We start from the raw sequence: 20,374 nt of genomic DNA, 5'->3' as shown, positions 1-20,374 counted from the left end.
GATCGGGGGTCCACACCCACTCTCAAACTGCACCCTTCCTCTGTGACAGTCTAGAGTGGCCCGGTTCTTTCCAAGCCAGTCCATGCCTAATTTCACCTCGTGATTCTTAAGGCGGACCACAACCAAATCTAGAGGCATAACTCTATCCTGGATCACTATAGGGATATCCTTTACTCGCCCTAGCGAATGCATCACTTTCCCACCGGATGCATTCACTATGCAAGGATCATCCTCCGTTCCCATCTGGAACAACTCTTTTCCGATCATATCTGGACTCACAAAACTGTGTGTAGCTCCAGTATCAAACAGTATGTGTGTTTCCACACCACCAATACATAGGGTCCCTGCCTAAGACCCCCCCCCCCCCCTTTCCAATTATCTAATCCATTCTAAATTTCGTACCATGCAATTCTACTGAATTGAAAAAGAATGGATCTAGAGTATTTACCAGTGATCGCTAGGAACGGTCCAACCTCGGCTGCGTCCTTGGACAGTTTGTACACTCGCGGTGCTGAAGTCTGTCCTCGGCTCTGGCTTGGCTTGCTTGCCTCCCCATGGCCCTTAGCCTCAGCTTGCATCTTGGGACAATCCCACCGTAGATGTCCCGTTTTTCCACAGTAATGACAGCTCCTGGGATCACTTCCCGAACCCTGTCATGGTTCTCTGACCGTCCAGGACAGTCCCGAGCAAAGTGGCCCATCTTGCCACAGCGGGTACATGCTCCTTTTGCCTTCCAGCACTCCCCATCATGGTGCCTCCCACATGAAGGACACTCTGGCCTATCACTCGAGGCTTTACCCCCATCAGCCGAGTCCCTCTTTCTCTTCTGGTCACCTCCGGATCCACTAGAAGCCATGTGGCCCCTAGACTTTAGTTTGGCCTCCTCGGCCAAGTTGGTCTCCACCATAGCCATCCGTTCCACCAACTCAGACACGGTCTGGAAATGACCAACATAGCAGTAGGTTCGCAGTTCAACCCTCAAGCCACGGACGAACCGACGAATCTGCACCGTCTCATCTTCCAACTCCTTGCCCATATAACGTCTGAGCCGGTTAAACTTCTCTTCATACTCACGCACTATCATACGTCCCTGGGTCAGGTCTAGGAACTGAGACTCCAGACGATCCCAGGCTTCAGCCGGAAAGTACTTGTGGTTGAAGTCAACCTCAAATTCTGATAAACGCTCAATAGACCCATTGGTGCGTTTGTCAAGAGCCAACCACCAATTGTGTGCGTCACCTTCCAGGAAGTGAACCGTAATATCTTTCTTGTACTCTTCTGGGCAACGAGTTGAGCTGAAGTTCCGAGCCAACCTGCTCCTCCACTCGTATGCCTCAATGGGATCAACACTACCAGCAAACTGCTTCGTGCCCAGCTTGGAAATGTGAGCTAACACGCTCAAGTAATCAAATCTCCTTACTGGCCGAGCTGGCGGGTCGATCTCCATAACCTCTGCATCGAGGACCGTGCTACGGTCCTCGACTGTCCGAGCAGCCGTCTGAGCTACCTGGGTAGCCGTCTGAGCTACACGAGCGGCCGTCCCAACTGTCCTCTGAGCTGCCCGAGCTGTGGTCTGAACTGGCGTGACCTGGCCTACTGAGGAATTCACCAAAGGAGTGAACGCCCTAGTCAAAGCCAGCACTTGGGTGCCCATCGCGTGAACCGCGACTAACACATCCCTCATGGATGGTTCGACCACTGTTTCCGCACCCGTGTTCAGCCCAGCCCATTCCCCAGCATGGGAAGACTCCGCTCCATCCTCATCTCCCAGCTCTTGCTGGTTATCAACACCATCAACCTGAACCTCGGTAGGAATGATAGGCACCATAGGCTCTCCGGTTACATTGTTAACCAACCCCATCTGAGTTGGTAACACCACTTGGGTCGGATTAGTACCATCCGCCACCTCTGGTCCGGATGCGCCTGCTGCCTCCTTTCCTTTCCGGAACTTGGTCCTCTTAGTTCCCTTAGGCCAAAAACACACGAGGTTAGTCAAACGTATAAACCTCATGAAATTATTAGAACTAAGCAAAACATCAGATCAAAACAAACAAATCGTGAGACTCAACAGCCGGACGTGTGGTGAACACATAACCCCAAACAAATCCTAGAATCAAGCATGCTCTGATACCAACTTGTAAGACCCGATCCCGGCTCTTAAGCCCAAACTGATCCGGGGCCTTAATACTCAGTCTAAGTCCAATTGATTCCGATTCTAAGTCTTATAATTTCTAAGTTCCACTCAATTCAGTTGAGGTTCAAGACAATCAATCTAAACAAAAGAACATAAGGGGCAAATCGATTGTATATATATAAAATGAGATCCATACATCATTCATAGGTTCATACTAATAAGTTACACACTTAGTCTATCATAAGTTCACAAGTTGCACAATAGGCTATCAATACTTCACATCTATCTACAATGACCCATTCACCACACATCTTCTCATGGCCTGAATCCTCACGGTGCCTTTCCTTTACCACGGTCCATGTCTGATCCTGAAACCACACAAATCATATTACATACTCATAAGGCCGATATCCTAACATCAAGTCTAGATTAGCATGGTTCGGATACTTAGAATCTAGGTTATGTCCAAAAATCAACATACTCAAATAAATTCCCAAAAAATAATTAAAATTCATGATAATCCATGATAAATCTCAACTAAGAGATTCCCATAATCAGAATCCAATAAATCACTCTAGAAATGTCAGATCCGATCATGAACAGCCCGACCAAAGGCCAAGGGCTTAGTTACTGAACCAGCCAAGGCCTGGATTCAATATTCCCTGTCTGACCAAGCCAATCCAACACAATAAACTTATTATACAGGCAAATCCAAAGAGATAGGGAGAGTAGATGTAGGCGCATAGCAAACCGGCCACAAGCCCGATCAGATCATCAGCCGGCTAGGGCCGATTGCTTGCTGTCCACACCACTGACCTTAGGCGTTCTTTCCCCAGGCGCCATCTCCTTCTCCTTGTCCTTGTCCTTCTCTCTCTGTCTGGTATCCATCTCTTCAAGCCTTGCCTTCCACGATCAAGTCTCCACTGGAACAGCCAAGCCTCTTGCTGGTTCTCTCCTTGGATCGCCGGTTCTCTCTCTCTTTCTTAGGGTTTGTCTCTCTCGAATTTGGCAGGGGTTCCCCTAAGGTAATTGTGTCTCCAAATCTGACCCCATGGCCTTGTATTTATAGAGAGAGGGAGTCGGAATTGCCAAGGGGGCAAAGGGGTGGGAGTTGTGGCCGAAAATGTGTCTCTCTCTCCTCTTGCATCCTTTCGCCTCAACTGCTCCAAAACCGGCCCCAACTGCCTCCAACTGATCCTGTCTCAATCGATTTCAATCTTGGCTCTAAGGCCTGGACTTTAGTCTGATCGTCCATGCCATAGCCTCACCATCTAACCGAACCACCACAACCGCCCATGTAACCGCTCAACCGTCCCGGACATGAACACTCAGCCCAGCTGAGTTGAGCTGATTGCTAGCTGGCCCCAGCTGAGTTGAGCTGATTGCTAGCTGGCCCCAGCTGAGTGAGCTAGTCCTTCCAGCTCCACCAGCTGATGCACAGTGACTGAGCTCCCATTGAGCTTGCCCGATCTGCCTGAGCTTGACCATCGCCTCGCCCAGCTCCCACATTACTCGTCCAACTCCATAAAACTCATCCTTACTTCATTCTGGTTAAGTCTCAACCCTTTGATACCCTTAACCCTTTACCTGAGCCATGATACGCTTGTCCCTTGGTCTAGTGACGTGACTGGTGCGTCTCCTTGCACCATGGCTCGTCCCAAATGATCTTATCTCGGATCGGGGACATGACAAGCATGGTGGAATCCGATCTACACTCAGACTCAGCGCACCATAAGGAGATAGGTGGTACCCCATCGGTGACACCCATTGACAAAGTTTCATCGCCAGACACATGAGTTTCAGCGGATGGAGGAAAAGCCAGAGATGGAAACCCAACTTATGTAACTACCGAGAGTGTGAATGTTGTGGCAGATATCATGGGTTTGGAGGTTCAATGAGACAAGTTGAGGTCATATGTCAATGAAGGTATTTCCCGAGGAAGGACATATATCTAATGGATAGCCAGTTCCAGAATATCCGTCAAGGAGACATGAATGTAAGGGAATACAATAAGGATGTAATCTCCTGAGGAGGTTTTGTCGGGCACTATCTAAGGGGGCGAGAACTAAGTCATTGCTTCCCGAAGGAAATGAGGACCAAACTGAAGAATAGTTGTAACGTGCAAGATTACTGGGATATTTATGAGCTGGTCTAAAAGGCTGTAGATCTATAGTTTGGGTTGTAAGAAGATCATATGCGAACCAAGCATCACATACTCATGGCCCAATGAGAACTTGCGATATCGCCATTGACAAAAGGCGGTTTCGCTGCAACAAGAGTGGAAGTGCGAGAAGAACCACACTAGGGTATAGTGTACGGGAGCGTACTACCAGTACAACCAGCAGGGCTATGATAGGAGGTTCGTTCATCAAGGAAGACATGGTCAGACCGAGGGACTCCGGGGACGAGGATATGTTCGGTGTTGAGTACCTAAACACCAGGCCGGGGCTGCTGGACTCAACTAGTAGGATCTGCGGTTGAAGTGCTATCCTAACTACCCGTCCCGACAAGGAGGTCAGAGAAAAGATTGAGGGTTTTCGTCATGGGTGACCATGAAGGAGCAAAAATATTTTCAGGATCTGTCGAGATCAGAGGAGCGGCAGCGTACACTCTCTTTGACACTGGTGCGACACCCGTTGGTAGAATTTTAAGGGAAATTTCAATCGAGGCTACCTGGGTTGGGACCGAGGGAGTATAGAGAATGATGGCCATGGGAGGGTATGTGGTAGTGTTAATATCTCTCATCGGTGTGAACCTGCATGGATTGGAGACCTGATGGGGTTGGAGTTTGGAATGATATGAAATGACAGAATTTTGGGATGCGTATTTAGAGGTGTACTAGTGTTCGGGGATGTTGCAGTGTGTTAGTGATAGCATCGGGGCTTAGCGAGAAACTATACGGAAGTCAGAGATTAATGAATATGAGGAGATCCAGGAAAAACAAACCTGAGACCAAGCATGTGGAGTTAATGTATTGTATTGGCATGTACTCATAACCCTCGATAGGAGAGGAGAGTAGTCCTTAATGGAATAAAGATTAGGATATGGATATAATCTTGATGTTGAAAGCTGAAGAGTTAGGTGGAAAGGGGAATGATTTGTATTTGGAAGCAGAAGCTCTGAGTATTGGATACCATTCCTGTAGTAGTCGAGTATGCGGACGCTTTTAAGCATTTTTAAGGACCCACTGAACTGAGATAGTGCATACGCCATAGAGCGGAAATACAGAACATCAGCTAGTCAAAGAAACCATATCGGTTAGCACCATATAGTACGTTGAGTTATTGGAACCTACTGCAAGTAGCTTTGGAGTTCACTAAGAGCGATTTGACATTACGGTATTGCCAAATTCTGATATCAAATAAAAATATACAGAAGACAACATTACGAACTGGTAATGGACATTACCAGTTGTAGAAGTGTGTCTTTGGATCAACTGATGCACAACATGTTCCTGTGAAGTGGATGTACGATGCTTCAAGAGTACTAAGATAAGCATGCGGTAGGGATGATCGAATACACAATATTCTATTCCACAGGAGGAGTATAATGGTACTTGGGAGTAGCTTGTTAAGTTTCGTGAGATGAAGTGTTCACTAAGTTAATTAACAGAGATGTGGTTGGGTACCACGTGACGGTGAAGGAAGAGATCATGAGACAAGTTTATTGGTTGCAATGGTCATTATAGTGGGCAGCAAACAGTTTATCAGAATTCGAAGAGGAACTGCCATGGATAAGGATAAAGATGGTTTTTAATGGAGTTTCGCAGTTGAGATTTGTTAGTTGAGAACGGTGGGGTGTGAGTCTGTATATGATTGATGCAAGAGTTATCTGTGTCAGAATGGAAATGGAATATGATAACAATAGATTTTTGTTGTTGGGTCGCCAAGGACATGGCAATCAACCTATGTGGTGTACATGTGTGTTGATCTTAGAGGGGAAGTTGGTTAATGGATCTGATATTAGTTGAATCCATGCAAGACATTAGCTATGACTCAAGCAAATGGATATCCCCTATGAGAATTGTATGAGCAACCATGTTGGACCCCTTATGTTGAACCAAAGTGGGGGAGATAAGAATCTAGAGCCTGAGATGATCCAGGAAACCGCTTAGCAGATATAATTTTTGATGATGAGCTGCTTTATGAAAGGATATAAGAGGTACATGCTCATCAGAGGATTACACCGACAAGAGGGTTTGTGTTATGGAAATGCATATGAGATGAAAGGAATCTGAGGATGAGAACGCTTTTGGAGAATCGATTTCGGATTTAAGAGGACGTTGGATCTCCGTGAGGAATAGGGAACCGGGTTTGTTGCAGGTTCCATTAGATTTTAAATGACGAGTTGTTTACCCATTTGGGTTCGAGATGTTTAGAGTTGGAGTATCGACACGCGGAATTCGGGGACGAATTCCATTAAGTGGGAGAAAATTGTAACATCCCGATACCTGGCCCATTTTTTTTAAGGGAGATGGGCTTTTCTTATAAATAGAGAGTCTCCATTCTTCTTTTTCCTCACCAGAAACTTGAAGCGGAGCTCTGCAGAGATTTAGAGAGACTAGGAAACCCTAGCCGTCAAGCTCCTCTTTTCCTTTTCTATCTTCTTCTCTCACGTCTCTCTCTCTCTCTATCCTCTCTCTGTCCTCTCTCTCTCTCTCTCTTTCTCTCTCTCTCTCCTCTCTCTCTCTCCCTCTCTCTCTCTCCCGGCGGCTCTCCCTTAGCTCTCTCTTTGCCATTGCCGCTCTCTCATCGTCGGTGGCCGAGTTGTGGTGGTAGTGGTGGTTGCAGTCATGTGGTATGGTGGTGACCAGATCTCATCTCCCTTGCCTCTTGTTCTAGATCCAGATCTAGACTTAGGTGAGATGATTCGAACCCATCTTGTTCCCATGTTGGAGTTAGGTTTGATTAGACCATGTTTGAAAGTTAGGTTGATAGCTCATGAAGACTGCTAGGTTGCTAGATGAATAGATCATGTTGCATAAGAACCCTCATCTTGTTTAAAGAACTTAATGAACTGCCTTGTGTTGATGTGGATGATTGTTTATGATGATCGCTTGGATGATTGGTTGTTGTGATTCCTATGTGGATCCTTGAATGAGAGCTATGTTGCTAGAAAGAAGTGAATGCCTAAGGTGATAGATATGTAGAATTGGTATCTGTTGTATGGTTGAGAATGTGAAGTGTATTGTGTGAGACACCGATAATGGGTGGCGTCCAGTGAATGGAGTTGAGTCTAAGTGTAACTGAATGAGAACGAGAATGAGAAAGTGAATGAGAAAGTGAATGAGAATGAGAATGAGAATGTGAACATGTCAATGAACTTGTTTGTTGTCCTGTTTGGAACACCGAGAACGGGTGTGCGTCTAGACTAGGATGTTTGAACCTGCGGGACAGTAGCCTAACATGAGGTACCCGCAGGAGCCCATGGGACAGTATCCTAACATGAGGTACTCGTGGGCGAGGTGAGAAAGACCGTGAAAGTACGGTGACCGCGAAAGGCGGGATATAAAATGTTCGAGGCGCTTAAGATCGAGTCAATGCCGAGTTGTGGCATAAGTATGGCTATTACGACCGGGGTGGCGGACAGTGCCAGGTGTAGGCCAATGTGCTGCAACTCGGATAGCCATGTAGGAAGCTGGAGGGGGATGGATTCCCAAGAGGGGCACTCTTCCAGGTCAGGTCGGAACGCGTAGGGACATCCGTAAATGGCTATAGGTCCATACGTCTAGGTTGCTTGGAGTCGACTCGGTCGAGTCTATTGATTCATGTGTGTAGCAATGACTGAGATCGTTGTGTTGGTTGATAGCTAGGTTGGTAGAAATGCATAGAATGATGATGTTATGAAATGTTAACTTGCACTAATTGATTGTAGTGGCTAGCCAGCCCTGGTTCCCGCATAAGATAGTGTAGAGTGTCATGTGGGCATGCTGGTCTAGAGTCACTTAACTGAGTACCTCGTTTGCTCATTCCCTCCCTTTCCATTTTCCTGTGCGCAGGACTGTAAGTAGAAGTAAATGGATACGGGTGATAGTATTTCACAGAAGGTTATGTGTCCGTCGACTCTTATGACCAGTAACGGGACACGTAGGATTGTCTAAACGAATAGACACATGTCTTTAACACCCTTTCGGTAACCCCGGTCTTACGCCGGGGGTTCGTTACATTGACGATCAATTCCACTCTTTACAGATGCATTATGTAAGCAACACTATAACACTATGAACGTTTTCAAAATATATTTACCTAAAAGTAAATTAAAAAAAAACAGAAAATTTGGTTAAAAAGTAAAAACTATAGCAAATGTGACATTTGAAAGCGAACTAAAGAGTGTTGAATTGTGGTATTAAAGTGAGACCAAAACCATGGCTTATTGGCCACTTTTCTAAAATCAAAAGAATCTATTTCCCACCAACTCCGGATTTAAGGATCATGCTATTTGCTAATATAATCAAATCATGTAAAATGTTGAAATGATTATCTTATGAGAAAAAGTTTGACGTCACAACTGTATATTTATCACTATCAACTTTTGGATAAAGCGAGAAAAGTCATCACATTAACTTATTTTTATTTTGTTCAAGAACAGTTACATCTTTGTCTCTTGTGCTGGACCCAACAACCATCATAATACCAGAAATGACTATGGAGAGAGATTGAAAGAGAAGAAACTCTCTCTCTCTCTCAGCTTCTCTCTGCTCTCTCTCACTCAAAGATACAAAGCTTTTGGTGTTGTTCTGATCTCCAATGTTGTCATCAGCAAAACATAAAATCAACCATAGTGCTTTTTCTGTTTCCTCATCTTCATCTTCATTACCTCATTCATATTCACAAGCCAAGAACATGACTCAAGTCACCATGGAAGAGGTATGGAAAGATATCAACCTTGCTTCCCTACACCAACATCGCCAGCTAAACATTGATCATGAGCCAGTGTTGAGCAACCAAAACCCTAATAACTCCATCTTCAAAGATTTCCTCAAGAAGCCTTTGAATCAAGAACCACAACCACTACCACCTTCTTCTTCTTCATCCACTCTCCACCGCTCTCTTCCTCCTCCTCCTCCTGAAACTGTTCTCAGTTTAAACCCTCACTCCATTAACACCCACTTTGATGAATCTGCGAGGTTTGGTTGTTTTGGGATGAAAAGAGGAGGCCAAGAATCTGATGAAAGCAGAGGAGACAGAAGGCATAAGCGTATGATCAAGAACAGAGAATCTGCTGCTCGTTCGAGGGCTAGGAAACAGGAATGCCTCTCTCCTTACTTTTCTCCGCCTTATCAATTGAAGGAAACAGAAACTGAATCTAGTGTTGAATCTACAGTTTCTTCTCTGTATTTAAAAAAATGGTATATATTTTTTTCTTCTATTTCAGGCATATACAAACGAGCTGGAGCTTGCAATATCTCACTTGCAGAAGGAAAATGCAAGACTCAAGAGACAAGAAGAGCAGGTACAATCTTTTGAAGTCCAATTCTAAAATGTTACATTACTATATGCAGTAACTTTTTCGTGTATTAACTCTTAAGGAGATTGTGAGTGTAAGATTGCTGCTAGACTGATGTCAAGTTTTTCTTTGTTTTGTATGTTATGGGAAAATGCAGTTGAAAATGGCGGAAGCAACTCAACACCAAACAAAGAGAAAGCTTCAACGGTCTTGGACAACTCCATTTTGAGAAAAAAAACATCCAACTCACGTCATGGAGAAGAGAAGCATGGATAATATGTACATTCTTAGCTTAAGGTAAATCTGTGGATGTAGTAGTTTTGGGGAGTGTAGTAACGAACTTTCATTCGTCTTGTGTCGTTTTTCTATCAAACCTTTTTGACTTGTGTACTATTTTTCTACTTAACATATGCCTACTTTTTCACTGTTTAAGAGCACTGTAGTTCTCGCCGACTACTCTGGTTCACTCAATTACCTTAAGGGATAAAAATCTTGGCCATGATGCTCAAGAAGTTTATTGTTGACTTCTTCTTGTGAATACTTAAACGGGGAACCAAAAATAGAGAGACAGATAAAACACATAAGAGCAAATATGGTGGTATCTAAGAGCATCGTTATCCTAGAGGCCCTTAAAGGTCTCTTAATTAATTTTTAATACTATTTAAGTAGTAAATTTGGTTAAGAGACTTAGTTAAAAACTTTAGGACATTGCAAATCTCTTATTTAAGGGTTCTTAAAAAAATTTATGATAAAACAACACATCAATGAGAATAAGCTTTGTATATCTTCACAATTCAAGTAATAACACACCATAATCAATAACAAGAACAACAAAAGAAGAACATGTAACATGAAACAGAACAACACCAATCACTCACATTGTAAACTGTTGAGTATCAAGAGGAAGCCCATGTGCTTATTCTGGTGTCAGTGACTAAGACGGTTTGAAACCCATGGTCATTTGTTTTCAACGCACGCTGTTTCAGTGGGGCAAGAAACTTACGAATGTCAGGACCGAAGCCACGATCAAACATAGTGTCTGCCTCATCCAGCACCTGTATAAAAAACACATCATCATTGAGCTTTGTTTACTTCCAAAATCATGGAACATATAATGTCAAGATACCAGAATAAGAGCATACCAAATATGCGATATCTCCATAGACCATGTTTCCTTCTTCGATATGCTGAAGGATTCTACCAGGGGTTCCAACAACCATGTCTATTGCATAAATGAGGAGCCTAGATCATGAAGATACAAAAACTCAGCCTAAACGAAGTCTAGCTAGAGCTGAAATAAAGAACGTAAAACAAGCATTCACCACGTCCCTAAAATAGAAAGTGAAACAAGGGGAAAGATACATACTTTGTCTAGGCTCGAGTTTAGTTCGGTTAGTTTTTTCTCAGCCTCTTTAGTCCGAGCTTCTGTGGAAGTTTTCTCCTTGTTCTTTTGCTCCAAGAAGTTCCCAGTACCTCCACCTGAATAAAAGAAGTAGCATCACAAAATTAAATCTAGCCATATAAACAGATTTGATTTTCTAGAACTTAAAAGTCTAACCTGCTTCTCTAACTCAACAACTCGTGCTTGAACCTTTCCCAACTGTTTTGCAGAATCTGATGATCCCTATTTTTTGGAAAAGTGTTCAAATTCAAAACAGTTTACGACAAGTTCCAAACGAGAAGATGAAACCAAAACAATATAAAGATCCATACTTGTAACGATGAGACTTCAGTCTGCAAGGAAACAATCTTGTCTTCTTTTTCTTTGAGCAGCTTCTCCTCCTCTGCTACCAACTCGTCTTTGCCCTTAACCTCGCGAGCTTTCTCATCGACTTGAGACTCTTCACAACAACAAAAACAGAAAACAAAACAAAAAAAAATTAACATCCACCAATTCAACAAAGCTCCCAGATTTGAATTTTCACAAACGCCACAAACTCATAGCAACACCATCAACGAACTAAAACAACAGTCCTGGGACGCCTAGGCTTAGTCATTTTACCAAGGGTTGCCTCATCTTCTCTCATCAGCTGCAAAAAATCAAACCAATACACCTTAAAACGCCATGTTTTCAAGAACATCAACCAACCTATCTTCATATCTAAAGATATCATGAAATGACACTAAAGAAACAAATCAAATCATCTACTGTTACATAAGAATACACCAGCAAATCCACAGAAACATAACTTTATCAATTTAGCTAACAATCAGTCCATGAACCAAGCACTGTATATGCAGCAAGAGTTTAACATCGGAGCTCAGGAAGAAGAAGAGTGACCTGAACAATAGGAAGCAAGTAGGCAAGAGTCTTGCCGGAGCCGGTGTGAGATCCCAAGACGACGCTCTTGCGATCCATAACAGCAGGTATTCCGATACATTGAATCTCAGTAGGAGCCTCAATGCTCATCTCTTTCAAAGCTCCCATCACTTCCTCGCTTAGCCCTAGCTCCTCGAAACTTTCAGCCATCTTCTTCTTCTTACTCTTAATGCCTTTCTCTTCCTCTATGCCAACGACGCTGCTCGGCCTTGGTTGTGGTTTCGCCGCCGATTCCTTCAAATGTCTGAGCGGAAGCCTCTCCAGCAAGATCGTGTACTTTAATTGATCAGGATCTGCGATGAAGTGAGATCAAGTTCTGGAGAAGGTGAAGAGGGAGGAAGAGGAATCACAAGAGATGTCTCTTCTCGTTCCTTTTCTTGTCCCTCATTAAGAGACGTCGCTTAGGTTTATTGCTATTTTCTAGTATTTTTTTTTATCCTAATAATAAATTTAAGAGACGCTCTTAAAAGACCAGGATAATGATGCTAATGTTTACCGAAAGTTGGAAACACTGTACCCAATGAGTTTGCTTCATCTTCATTTTGGTTGTATACTTTTTTCTTGGCATACTTCGAGACCAACCCAACACTTTTTCATCCTTTTTACATTAAATCAAATAGTTTGCTAAGTAGGGTTTTATATTCCAACGTTTACATTTGACTTGAACTGTTATATCTATGCATATTGTTTCACTAGACCATATTTGCTTCATCTTTTCTTTTAATGGCATACTTCAAGCTCAATCCAACACGTTTCCATCCTTTAACATTAAATAAAATAGTTTGATGTCTGGGACCTTTTGATCTAGTGACAAGGAGACAGACTTGGAACACCAACCAATTACGAATTCGATCCACCTGCAATTCGAAACTACAACGCATTGTTCATGAACACTTACACTAGATATGAATATTTACTTACAATTCATTTGCATGTTTCTGAAAAAGGGTTTATCTGTAGAATGTAGTTCCGCATAAATTAGTATAGACTTTATCATAGGTATGAGATTTATGTTGAACCATAAAAAATAATTTGGTAAGTATTATTTTGTACTCCAACGTTTCAGCCATTTATACATTACCCATCAACGATATAAGAAGCGTATCTTATTATATAAAGCTTGGTTCTTCAAATTTGATAATTAACATGATCGCGGCACATGTCAATTATATATTTAAGATTGTGACATGTGTTAATCTATCTCATAATTAAAAAAAAAATATAATAAGCTATTAACAAAACTAATTTTATTAAAAAATAATTATCAATATTATTTAATAGTAATTTTCCTTTTTAAAATCTTAATCAAAAGATAATTGCAAAAGATTCACTACAAGAAAACAGCGGTATTCTGACGGACATTCCGACGGAAAATGAAATCCTCAGAATATCCCGAGGAATTTCCAAGGATATTCCGAGGAAACACAAAATTTGGTTTCCTCAGAATTTCCTCGGAATATACCGACGGAATTCCGAGGAAATATCATTCCGTCGGAATATTCTTATGGAATACCGAGGAGAAATGTATTCCTCGGAAAAAAACCGATGAATTCTGAGGATATATTATAGCCGTTGGAGAGCCGTTGGGGGATTTTAAAAATTCCGAGGAAATTTCGACGAACTAGCCGTTGGCGTCAGAATTCCATCGGAATTTCCTCGGTCTGTCGGCAGGATTTCAACTATAAATACAAGCATCCCTCTTTGTCTTCATTCACTTCATATCTTCATCCTCCCTCTTACTCTCTTTACACACGAATTTGATTCATAAAAAACATGTCTTCTTCAAATTATTTTCGTTCTTGGATCGATCGACCTCATTTGGATCCGAACACGAGATTGCTTACGGAAGAATACCAACGAGGTATAACCGAATTCATGGGGTTAGTTCACCAACAACCGTAAGCAAAAACAGGTATGTTAAGATGTCCTTGCTCTAATTGTAAAAATAGAAAGGAAGAGTGGGATGTTTGGACTCATCTATATTTGAGTGGGTTTACACGAAGTTACAAAATTTGGTATCATCATGGGGAAACTGATTATGAACATGGTAGTACTAGCGAACCTCAGCCAGCGGTTAGATTAGAAGAACCAATTAGAACGGATGTAGATTATGGTGTAGGTACTGAGCAGATGGTAAATGATCATTTTAGAGGGGAAGATTTACCCAATGCACAAGCTATGAGATTTTATGATATGTTGGCTGCTGGAAAGCAACCATTGTACGAAGGTTGCAGAGATGGTCATTCAGTTTTATCATCTGCTACAAGATTGATGGGCATTAAAACAGATTATAATTTGGCTGAAGACTGTGTGGATGCGATTGCTGATTTTGTAAAAGGTATTCTACCTGAGGATAATGTAGCTCCTGGTTCATACTACGAGGTTCAGAAACTCGTAGCTGGTCTTGGTTTATCGTATCAAGTAATAGATGTATACAGCGACAACTGCATGATTTATTGGAGGGCGGATGAACAGCGGGTTACATGCAAATTTTGTGGGAAGCCTCGTTATAAAGATACGAGTGGAAGAGTTCTAGTGCCATATAAAAGGATGTGGTATTTGCCTTTGACGGAAAGGTTGCAGAGGTTGTATCTGTCTGAACGCACAGCGCAACCAATGAGATGGCATACGGATCACTCAACAGATGGTGAGATTTGACATCCTTCATATGCAAAAGCGTGGAAGCATTTCCAATCAAAGTATCTCGACTTTGCGTATGAGAGAAGAAATGTCTACCTTGGATTATGTACTGATGGTTTCAGCACGTTTGGCAAGAGTGGAAGACAGTATTCTCTATGACCAGTCATTCTTACACCATACAACCTACCCCCAAACTTGTGCTTGCGACGAGAGTTTTTGTTTCTCTCGATTCTCGTTCCCGGACCAGAGCATCCTAAGAGATCACTTTATGTGTTTCTTCAGCCACTAATATATGAGTTGCAACAACTATGGGCTCAAGTTGCTGAAACATACGATGTTTCGTGTAAAGAAAACTTTCAAATGCGGGCAGTACTAATGTGGACAATAAGTGATTTTCCAGCATATGGTATGTTATCTGGATGGACAATGCATGGAAGGCTATCATGTCCATATTGTCAAGATAACACTGATGCTTTCCAACTAAAACACGGAAGGAAAACGTGTTGGTTTGACTGTCACAGGAGATTCCTACCACCTGATCATCCATATCGTAGGAGTAGGAATTTGTTTACGAAGAACAAGAGGGTGTTTGACAGTCCACCTCCGGAAATTTGTGGGAAAGATTTGAAGACACAACTAAGAGATTTTGGTATAGAAAAGACGCCAGACGTCGGTGGACATGAGCGTTTTCCGGTAGATGCTGTTGGAGACCTACATAACTGGCACAAAAAAGTATTTTCTGGGATCTGCCATACTGGGAGGATCATCTGCTAAGGCATAATTTAGATGTCATGCATATTGAGAAGAACTTTTTTGACAATCTAATGAACACGATCCTTAATGTTCAAGGTAAAACAAAGGATAATTTGAAGTCAAGACTGGATTTAGTTGATATATATGCTCGTTCAGAACTTCATGTTGATGAGAATGGTAGGGCTTCTTTTCCCATATACCGACTTGATGCAGAGGGAAACGATGCGTTCTTTGATTGGATTTCAAACGATGTGGAATTTCCAGACGGTTACGCATCTAATTTGCGTAACTGTATCGACAGAAAGGAAGGAAAGTTTACTGGCTTGAAAAGCCACGATTGCCATGTAATGATGCAGCGCCTCCTTCCGTTTGCCTGCAAGGAACTATTACCACGAAATGTTCATGAAGCAATTGCAGGGATAAGTGGTTTCTTCCGCGATTTATGCACGAGATCAGTGACTCTTGAAGGTATTGAAAATTTGAAGACTAACATAGCCGTGATTCAGTGCAACCTTGAGAAGATATTTCCTCCCTCTTTTTTTGATGTTATGGAGCATCTTGTTATTCACCTGGCAAGAGAATTGGAACTTGGTGGTCCTGTGTAGTATAGATGGATGTATCTGTATGAGCGGTATATGTTCCATTTGAAGAAGATGGTGAAAAATTTAAGTAGGGTGGAAGGTTCTATAGTCACACAGATGATCAATGAAGAAACTTCAAACTTTGCCGAGTACTACTTTCCAGCAGAAGTTCAGACCAAAAACAGAAGACCTGCTCGGCATGATGATAGAGGCGAACGGGCAACATATCATGTTACGGTTCCAGACATTTTCACAGACGTTGGACGACTTAGCGGAAAACCAAAGGACCGTCGACTTACTGAGCAGGAGCGCAGTAATTTGCAAACATATTTGCTCACCAACTGCGAAGATGTTCTTCAATATGAGAGGTAAATAAATTAGCTTACAAATTTTTATTTTAACAAGTTGAAATTTAAATCTTAATTAATTACATTATTGTCATCATATGTACATGATTTTCATGGCAGAAAAGCGGTTCGAATATAGATACGCCGCAGATGACGAACTAGAAGAAATGAAGCAGAGAGAATTTGTTCGATGAATGTTTACTTATGTGAGTGCTTTAAACAAATTAAAATATCATTTATCACATATTTATAATAATTCATATTTATTGATATAACATATATATGTGCTATTAATAGGTGTCTGCTGGTTTGGCCAGAGGTGAAACATTTGACGATTGGATACGCGAGATGGTCGTTGGACCAAACTTTGTTGTGAAGTCATATCCGAGATTTTGTACTCGAGGATATGCATTCACAACTCAGAAGAAGGGACGTTCGAGTACGACTTATGATGCTGGCGTTTGTTCTGCATCAGGAGATGATGTATACTACGGACACATACATGAGATTTTGGAAATCAAGTATTTGGGCATGGTTGGATTGCGCTGTACTGTTTTCTATTCTGATTGGCACGACAACATTCTAGATCGAGGTGTGAGAACAGATGCATTTGGTGATACATCAGTAAATTCGAGGCGAAAGCTGCAATATTATGATCCTTTCATTCTTGCTTCTCAGGCCGATCAGGTAATTAAATGTTAATTATTCAGAATGATTCATCATCATGTGTATTAATTTATAATTTTACTAATAATTTTTAAAATGTTACAGGTTTGTTATATCAAGTACCCCCGGGTAAGGAACAGAGATAATTCATGGGTTACTGTTACAAGACTCAACCCGAGAGGCCGAGTTCAGAGAAGTTCTAAGCTGGAAGACCCACTACAACCAAGCACATCCGGCAACTTAAGTGCAGCAGAAGATTTAGCTGGAGTTGGCCTTGTAGTCGATTTAACCGACTTCGGAGAAGAAGTCGTCGTTCACGTAGAGGATGAACCAGTGATTGGAGAGTTTCACCAAGATTCAGATTCAGATTCATCTGGTGATGATGACTCGGAAACAGACTAGCATCGACATTTTTTTTTAATAGAAATACCGAGGAAATTCTGAGGGAAGATAGGTTTTCCTCGGAATTTCCTCGGAATAGACCTTGTCGATTTAGGGATTTGATTATAGAGTCTTTTTCCTCGGAATATTCCGACGGAATTCCGAGGAAGATAAGGGTTTCCTCGCAATTCCCTCGGAATATTCCGAGGAAATTCCGAGGAACAAGGGGTTTTTAACCGAAAACAACATTTTGCGGATTGAATAACACGTATATAACTTTCATTAAATGTCTTAACCAGATTATGAAGTCAAACTTTGGTGTTTTACCCAATAACAAACACTTTTACGATTGCATGAACGAAAACCACACAACATAAGAGAAATACTAATACACTTTAATAAACGGTAAAAGGAATACTTACAATTATTTTTGAAATTTTGTTATTTCATGGTTTATGATCATCTATACAAAGAATCCTCAATGGTATGCATTAAAATTGTATAAGAAATGAAATACGGCAAAAAAAAACCGATGTTTTGAAACCCCAAACCCTTTTTCCTCGAAATTTCCTCGGAATATTCCTACGGAATTCCGAGGAAGATAAGGATTTCCTCGGAATTCCCTCGGAATATTCCGAGGAAATTCCGAGGAAGTAGGGGTTTTTCACCGGGTAAACCAAGCCGCCAAATATTTCGCGAAAATTGAATTAATGATTTCCGAGGAAATTCCGATGGAAATATTTAACTAGTCCGAGGAAATTCCGACGGATATTTTCCGTCGGACGCCTCCATTTATTAGGTCGAACCAGATCTTCTTCCCCATTTCTCTCTTCTTCTCTCCGCCGAACGCCGAAGCTCTCTCGCGATTTCCGGCGAACACTCTCTTCTCTCTCGCGATTTCCGCCCTAATCCTCCTCAATTTCTGTCACTGATCATGTATGAACCTTATCCCACTCTCTTAGGTTAGATTTGTTAGGTTTTTAAGTAGATTTGATGATTTTGGAATTATATTTATAGATTTTTGTTAGGGTGAATGGTAGTATTATGTAAAATCGAGTTTGATTATGGTATTCACTTGATTTGGATTTTTTTTTTGTTTTTATTAATTTTGTGGTTATAAAAATCTAATTGATAATTATGTATATATAATATGAAAACGTTTTTTTATATAAAATCTATTTTTGCATTATAAAATCATTTATATATTTATTAAACATTTTTAATATCTATAAAACTTTTTTTGTGATTAAAACTATTTTTTGTAATTATTAAACTATTTTTTATTTATTAAAACTATTTTTTGTAATTATTAAACATTTTTAATATTATTAAAACTATTTTTTGTAATTATTAAACTATTTTTTATTTATTAAAACTATTTTTTGTAATTATTAAACTATTTTTTATTTATTAAAACTATTTTTTGTAATTATTAAACTATTTTTTATTTATTAAAACTATTTTTTGTAAAACTATTTATTTATTTTTGATTAAAAACTATTTTTTAAATATGTTTTTTTTTATTTATTAAAATTATTAGAACTAATTTTTAAATATGTTTTTTTTAATTTACAAGTCTAATGATGATCAGACCCAGCCTCGACAGCGTCGTGGTCGTGGTGGTACGGGGAGCAAGTCTCGGGATTCCAGCCAGATTCAGGATTCCGCTTCGTCCCACAGCTCCTACCATACATCTCCCTCTCCATTTCCCGCTTCTGCTCCTCTCGCTCCCCCTGCTGCACCCGCTTCTGCTCCTCTCGCTCCCCCTGTTGCACCCGCTCCTGCTCCTCCGGGACTGATGAGTGTTGCGGAGTTGGTTCGACAGCCCGGTCGTGACCATCTTCCCTATCTCACTCCGTATCCACATGGACGGGGTCAAACATGGTAATTAAACGTATTTTTTTCATTAAAATTTGACTCATTATTAATAATTTGTTCTTTTTATTAGGTTCAACCGATCCGGGAACGAGATCAGCGCATGGATCAACCGTATGATGTACTCGGCCCTCGACAAGGGACATCCGAGTTTCACTGACTTCCCTACCGAGAAGCAGCATCTGTGGTTTCGTCAGTTTGCGGTAAGTATTCTAATTTTTTACTTATATTTTTAATCTTAATATAAATTTTCTATTAATTGTGTTTTTTTTTCCAACAAGAATTCAACTGGAATTCCGATGAGACGCTCTTTATCTATCACCACTTCGTCCATAAAGTTATGGACAACTATGGGAAGCAGATCCACGAGTGGAATAAGAAGTGGGAAATCAACAATGTTGTTTTTAATTTATTAAACAATTTTTTAATTTATTAAATTATTTTTTTTTTTAATTAAAAGGTCCCAAAGTCGATAAACAACACGGTCTGGACGGAGTTGTGTGCGCATTGGGATAAGGAAAAGACGAAATAAACTTCTTCCACCAACTCCACCAACCGCAGGAGCGACCGTAAAGGGAAGGGCGTCTTCAAGCATAACTTGGGTGCTCAATCTATTGCCACTCTGGGGGATCGCATGGTAAGTTCAGCCGTTTTTTCTTAAATTATTTAAGTTTTGAAATTTTATTTTTTGTGCATTTCTTCTAATTTCTAATGTTTGTTTAATTTATGTTTTTTTCAAAGCGGAAGAAAATGATGGCGAGCCGGTTGATGATCTCGCCCCAATGAAGACGGCGTATACCAACAAGAAGACCGGCCAGATTGATGACGGTCTTGTGAGGGAAGTGGTCACCCTGGTCCAAACTCAGGTGCAAGACGAAGTGTCTCAGCTTCAAACCGAGGATGACGATTCGACGGCTTCGACCAACTTGTCCCGGTTTCGAATCAACGAAATCGTTGAATCGGTAAGTTCTTTTTTTAAAGTTCAATTCATTTATTTCTTGATTTTTATTTTATCATCTTTTTATATTATTTAAATTTGGCTATTTTCTATTTCAGTCGGTTCCAAAGAAGAATGGACGTTTGGTCGGTTTGGGTCGTCGCACCCGGTCGGTTCCTCCTTCTTCTGCACCACCGCCCTTTGTTGATCCAGAAATACTTACGGCTCAGTTGAAGGACAAGGATGATCGCATATCTTTGTTGGAGACCCAGATGGCGGCTCAACAGGCGGGCT

At 41.2% G+C, this 20,374-nt stretch overlaps 2 protein-coding genes across 3 annotated transcripts; one reads left to right on the top strand and one right to left on the bottom strand.

Moving 5' to 3' along the window:
• The first annotated feature begins 8,660 nt into the window (after window positions 1-8,660).
• LOC106449886 (bZIP transcription factor 27) lies at window positions 8,661-10,004 on the top strand. 2 transcript variants are annotated; one of them, XM_013891554.3, is made up of 3 exons: window positions 8,687-9,381; window positions 9,509-9,586; window positions 9,738-10,004. In XM_013891554.3, the coding sequence occupies exons 1-3, from the start codon at window positions 8,881-8,883 to the stop codon at window positions 9,807-9,809; spliced, it is 651 nt and encodes a 216-aa protein (XP_013747008.1). In that variant the 5' UTR covers window positions 8,687-8,880; the 3' UTR covers window positions 9,810-10,004. The 2 variants fall into 2 exon arrangements, with proteins under 2 accessions (XP_048617820.1, XP_013747008.1); XM_048761863.1 differs by having other exon boundaries at window positions 8,661-9,586.
• Window positions 10,005-10,318: 314 nt separating this feature from the next.
• On the bottom strand, window positions 10,319-12,317 carry LOC106416672 (DEAD-box ATP-dependent RNA helicase 47A). Its single transcript, XM_013857588.3, has 7 exons — window positions 11,862-12,317; window positions 11,583-11,610; window positions 11,294-11,421; window positions 11,139-11,204; window positions 10,947-11,059; window positions 10,723-10,822; window positions 10,319-10,635 (listed from the first exon to the last, which is right to left on the bottom strand). Exons 1-5 carry the CDS (start codon window positions 12,048-12,050, stop codon window positions 10,973-10,975), a joined length of 498 nt encoding a protein of 165 aa, XP_013713042.1. The 5' UTR covers window positions 12,051-12,317; the 3' UTR covers window positions 10,319-10,635; window positions 10,723-10,822; window positions 10,947-10,972.
• Between the last annotated feature and the right edge of the window lie 8,057 nt (window positions 12,318-20,374).

This window comes from Brassica napus, chromosome C7 (genome assembly GCF_020379485.1).
Source record: "Brassica napus cultivar Da-Ae chromosome C7, Da-Ae, whole genome shotgun sequence".
Classification (NCBI taxonomy): domain Eukaryota; kingdom Viridiplantae; phylum Streptophyta; class Magnoliopsida; order Brassicales; family Brassicaceae; genus Brassica; species Brassica napus.
This window is presented reverse-complemented; position numbering and strand designations above follow the sequence as displayed.

Excerpts from the sequence above, each read along its gene's own strand:
- LOC106449886 (XM_048761863.1), top strand. The coding sequence starts at position 8,881 with ATGTTGTCATCAGCAAAACATAAAATCAACCATAGTGCTTTTTCTGTT. Across the intron at positions 9,587-9,737 it reads TCAAGAGACAAGAAGAGCAG|TTGAAAATGGCGGAAGCAAC; the intron begins GTACAATCTTTT and ends GGGAAAATGCAG.
- LOC106416672 (XM_013857588.3), bottom strand. The coding sequence starts at position 12,050 with ATGGCTGAAAGTTTCGAGGAGCTAGGGCTAAGCGAGGAAGTGATGGGA. Across the intron at positions 11,611-11,861 it reads ACTTGCTTCCTATTGTTCAG|CTGATGAGAGAAGATGAGGC; the intron begins GTCACTCTTCTT and ends GATTTTTTGCAG. Across the intron at positions 11,060-11,138 it reads TTGTTGAGTTAGAGAAGCAG|GTGGAGGTACTGGGAACTTC; the intron begins GTTAGACTTTTA and ends TCTTTTATTCAG.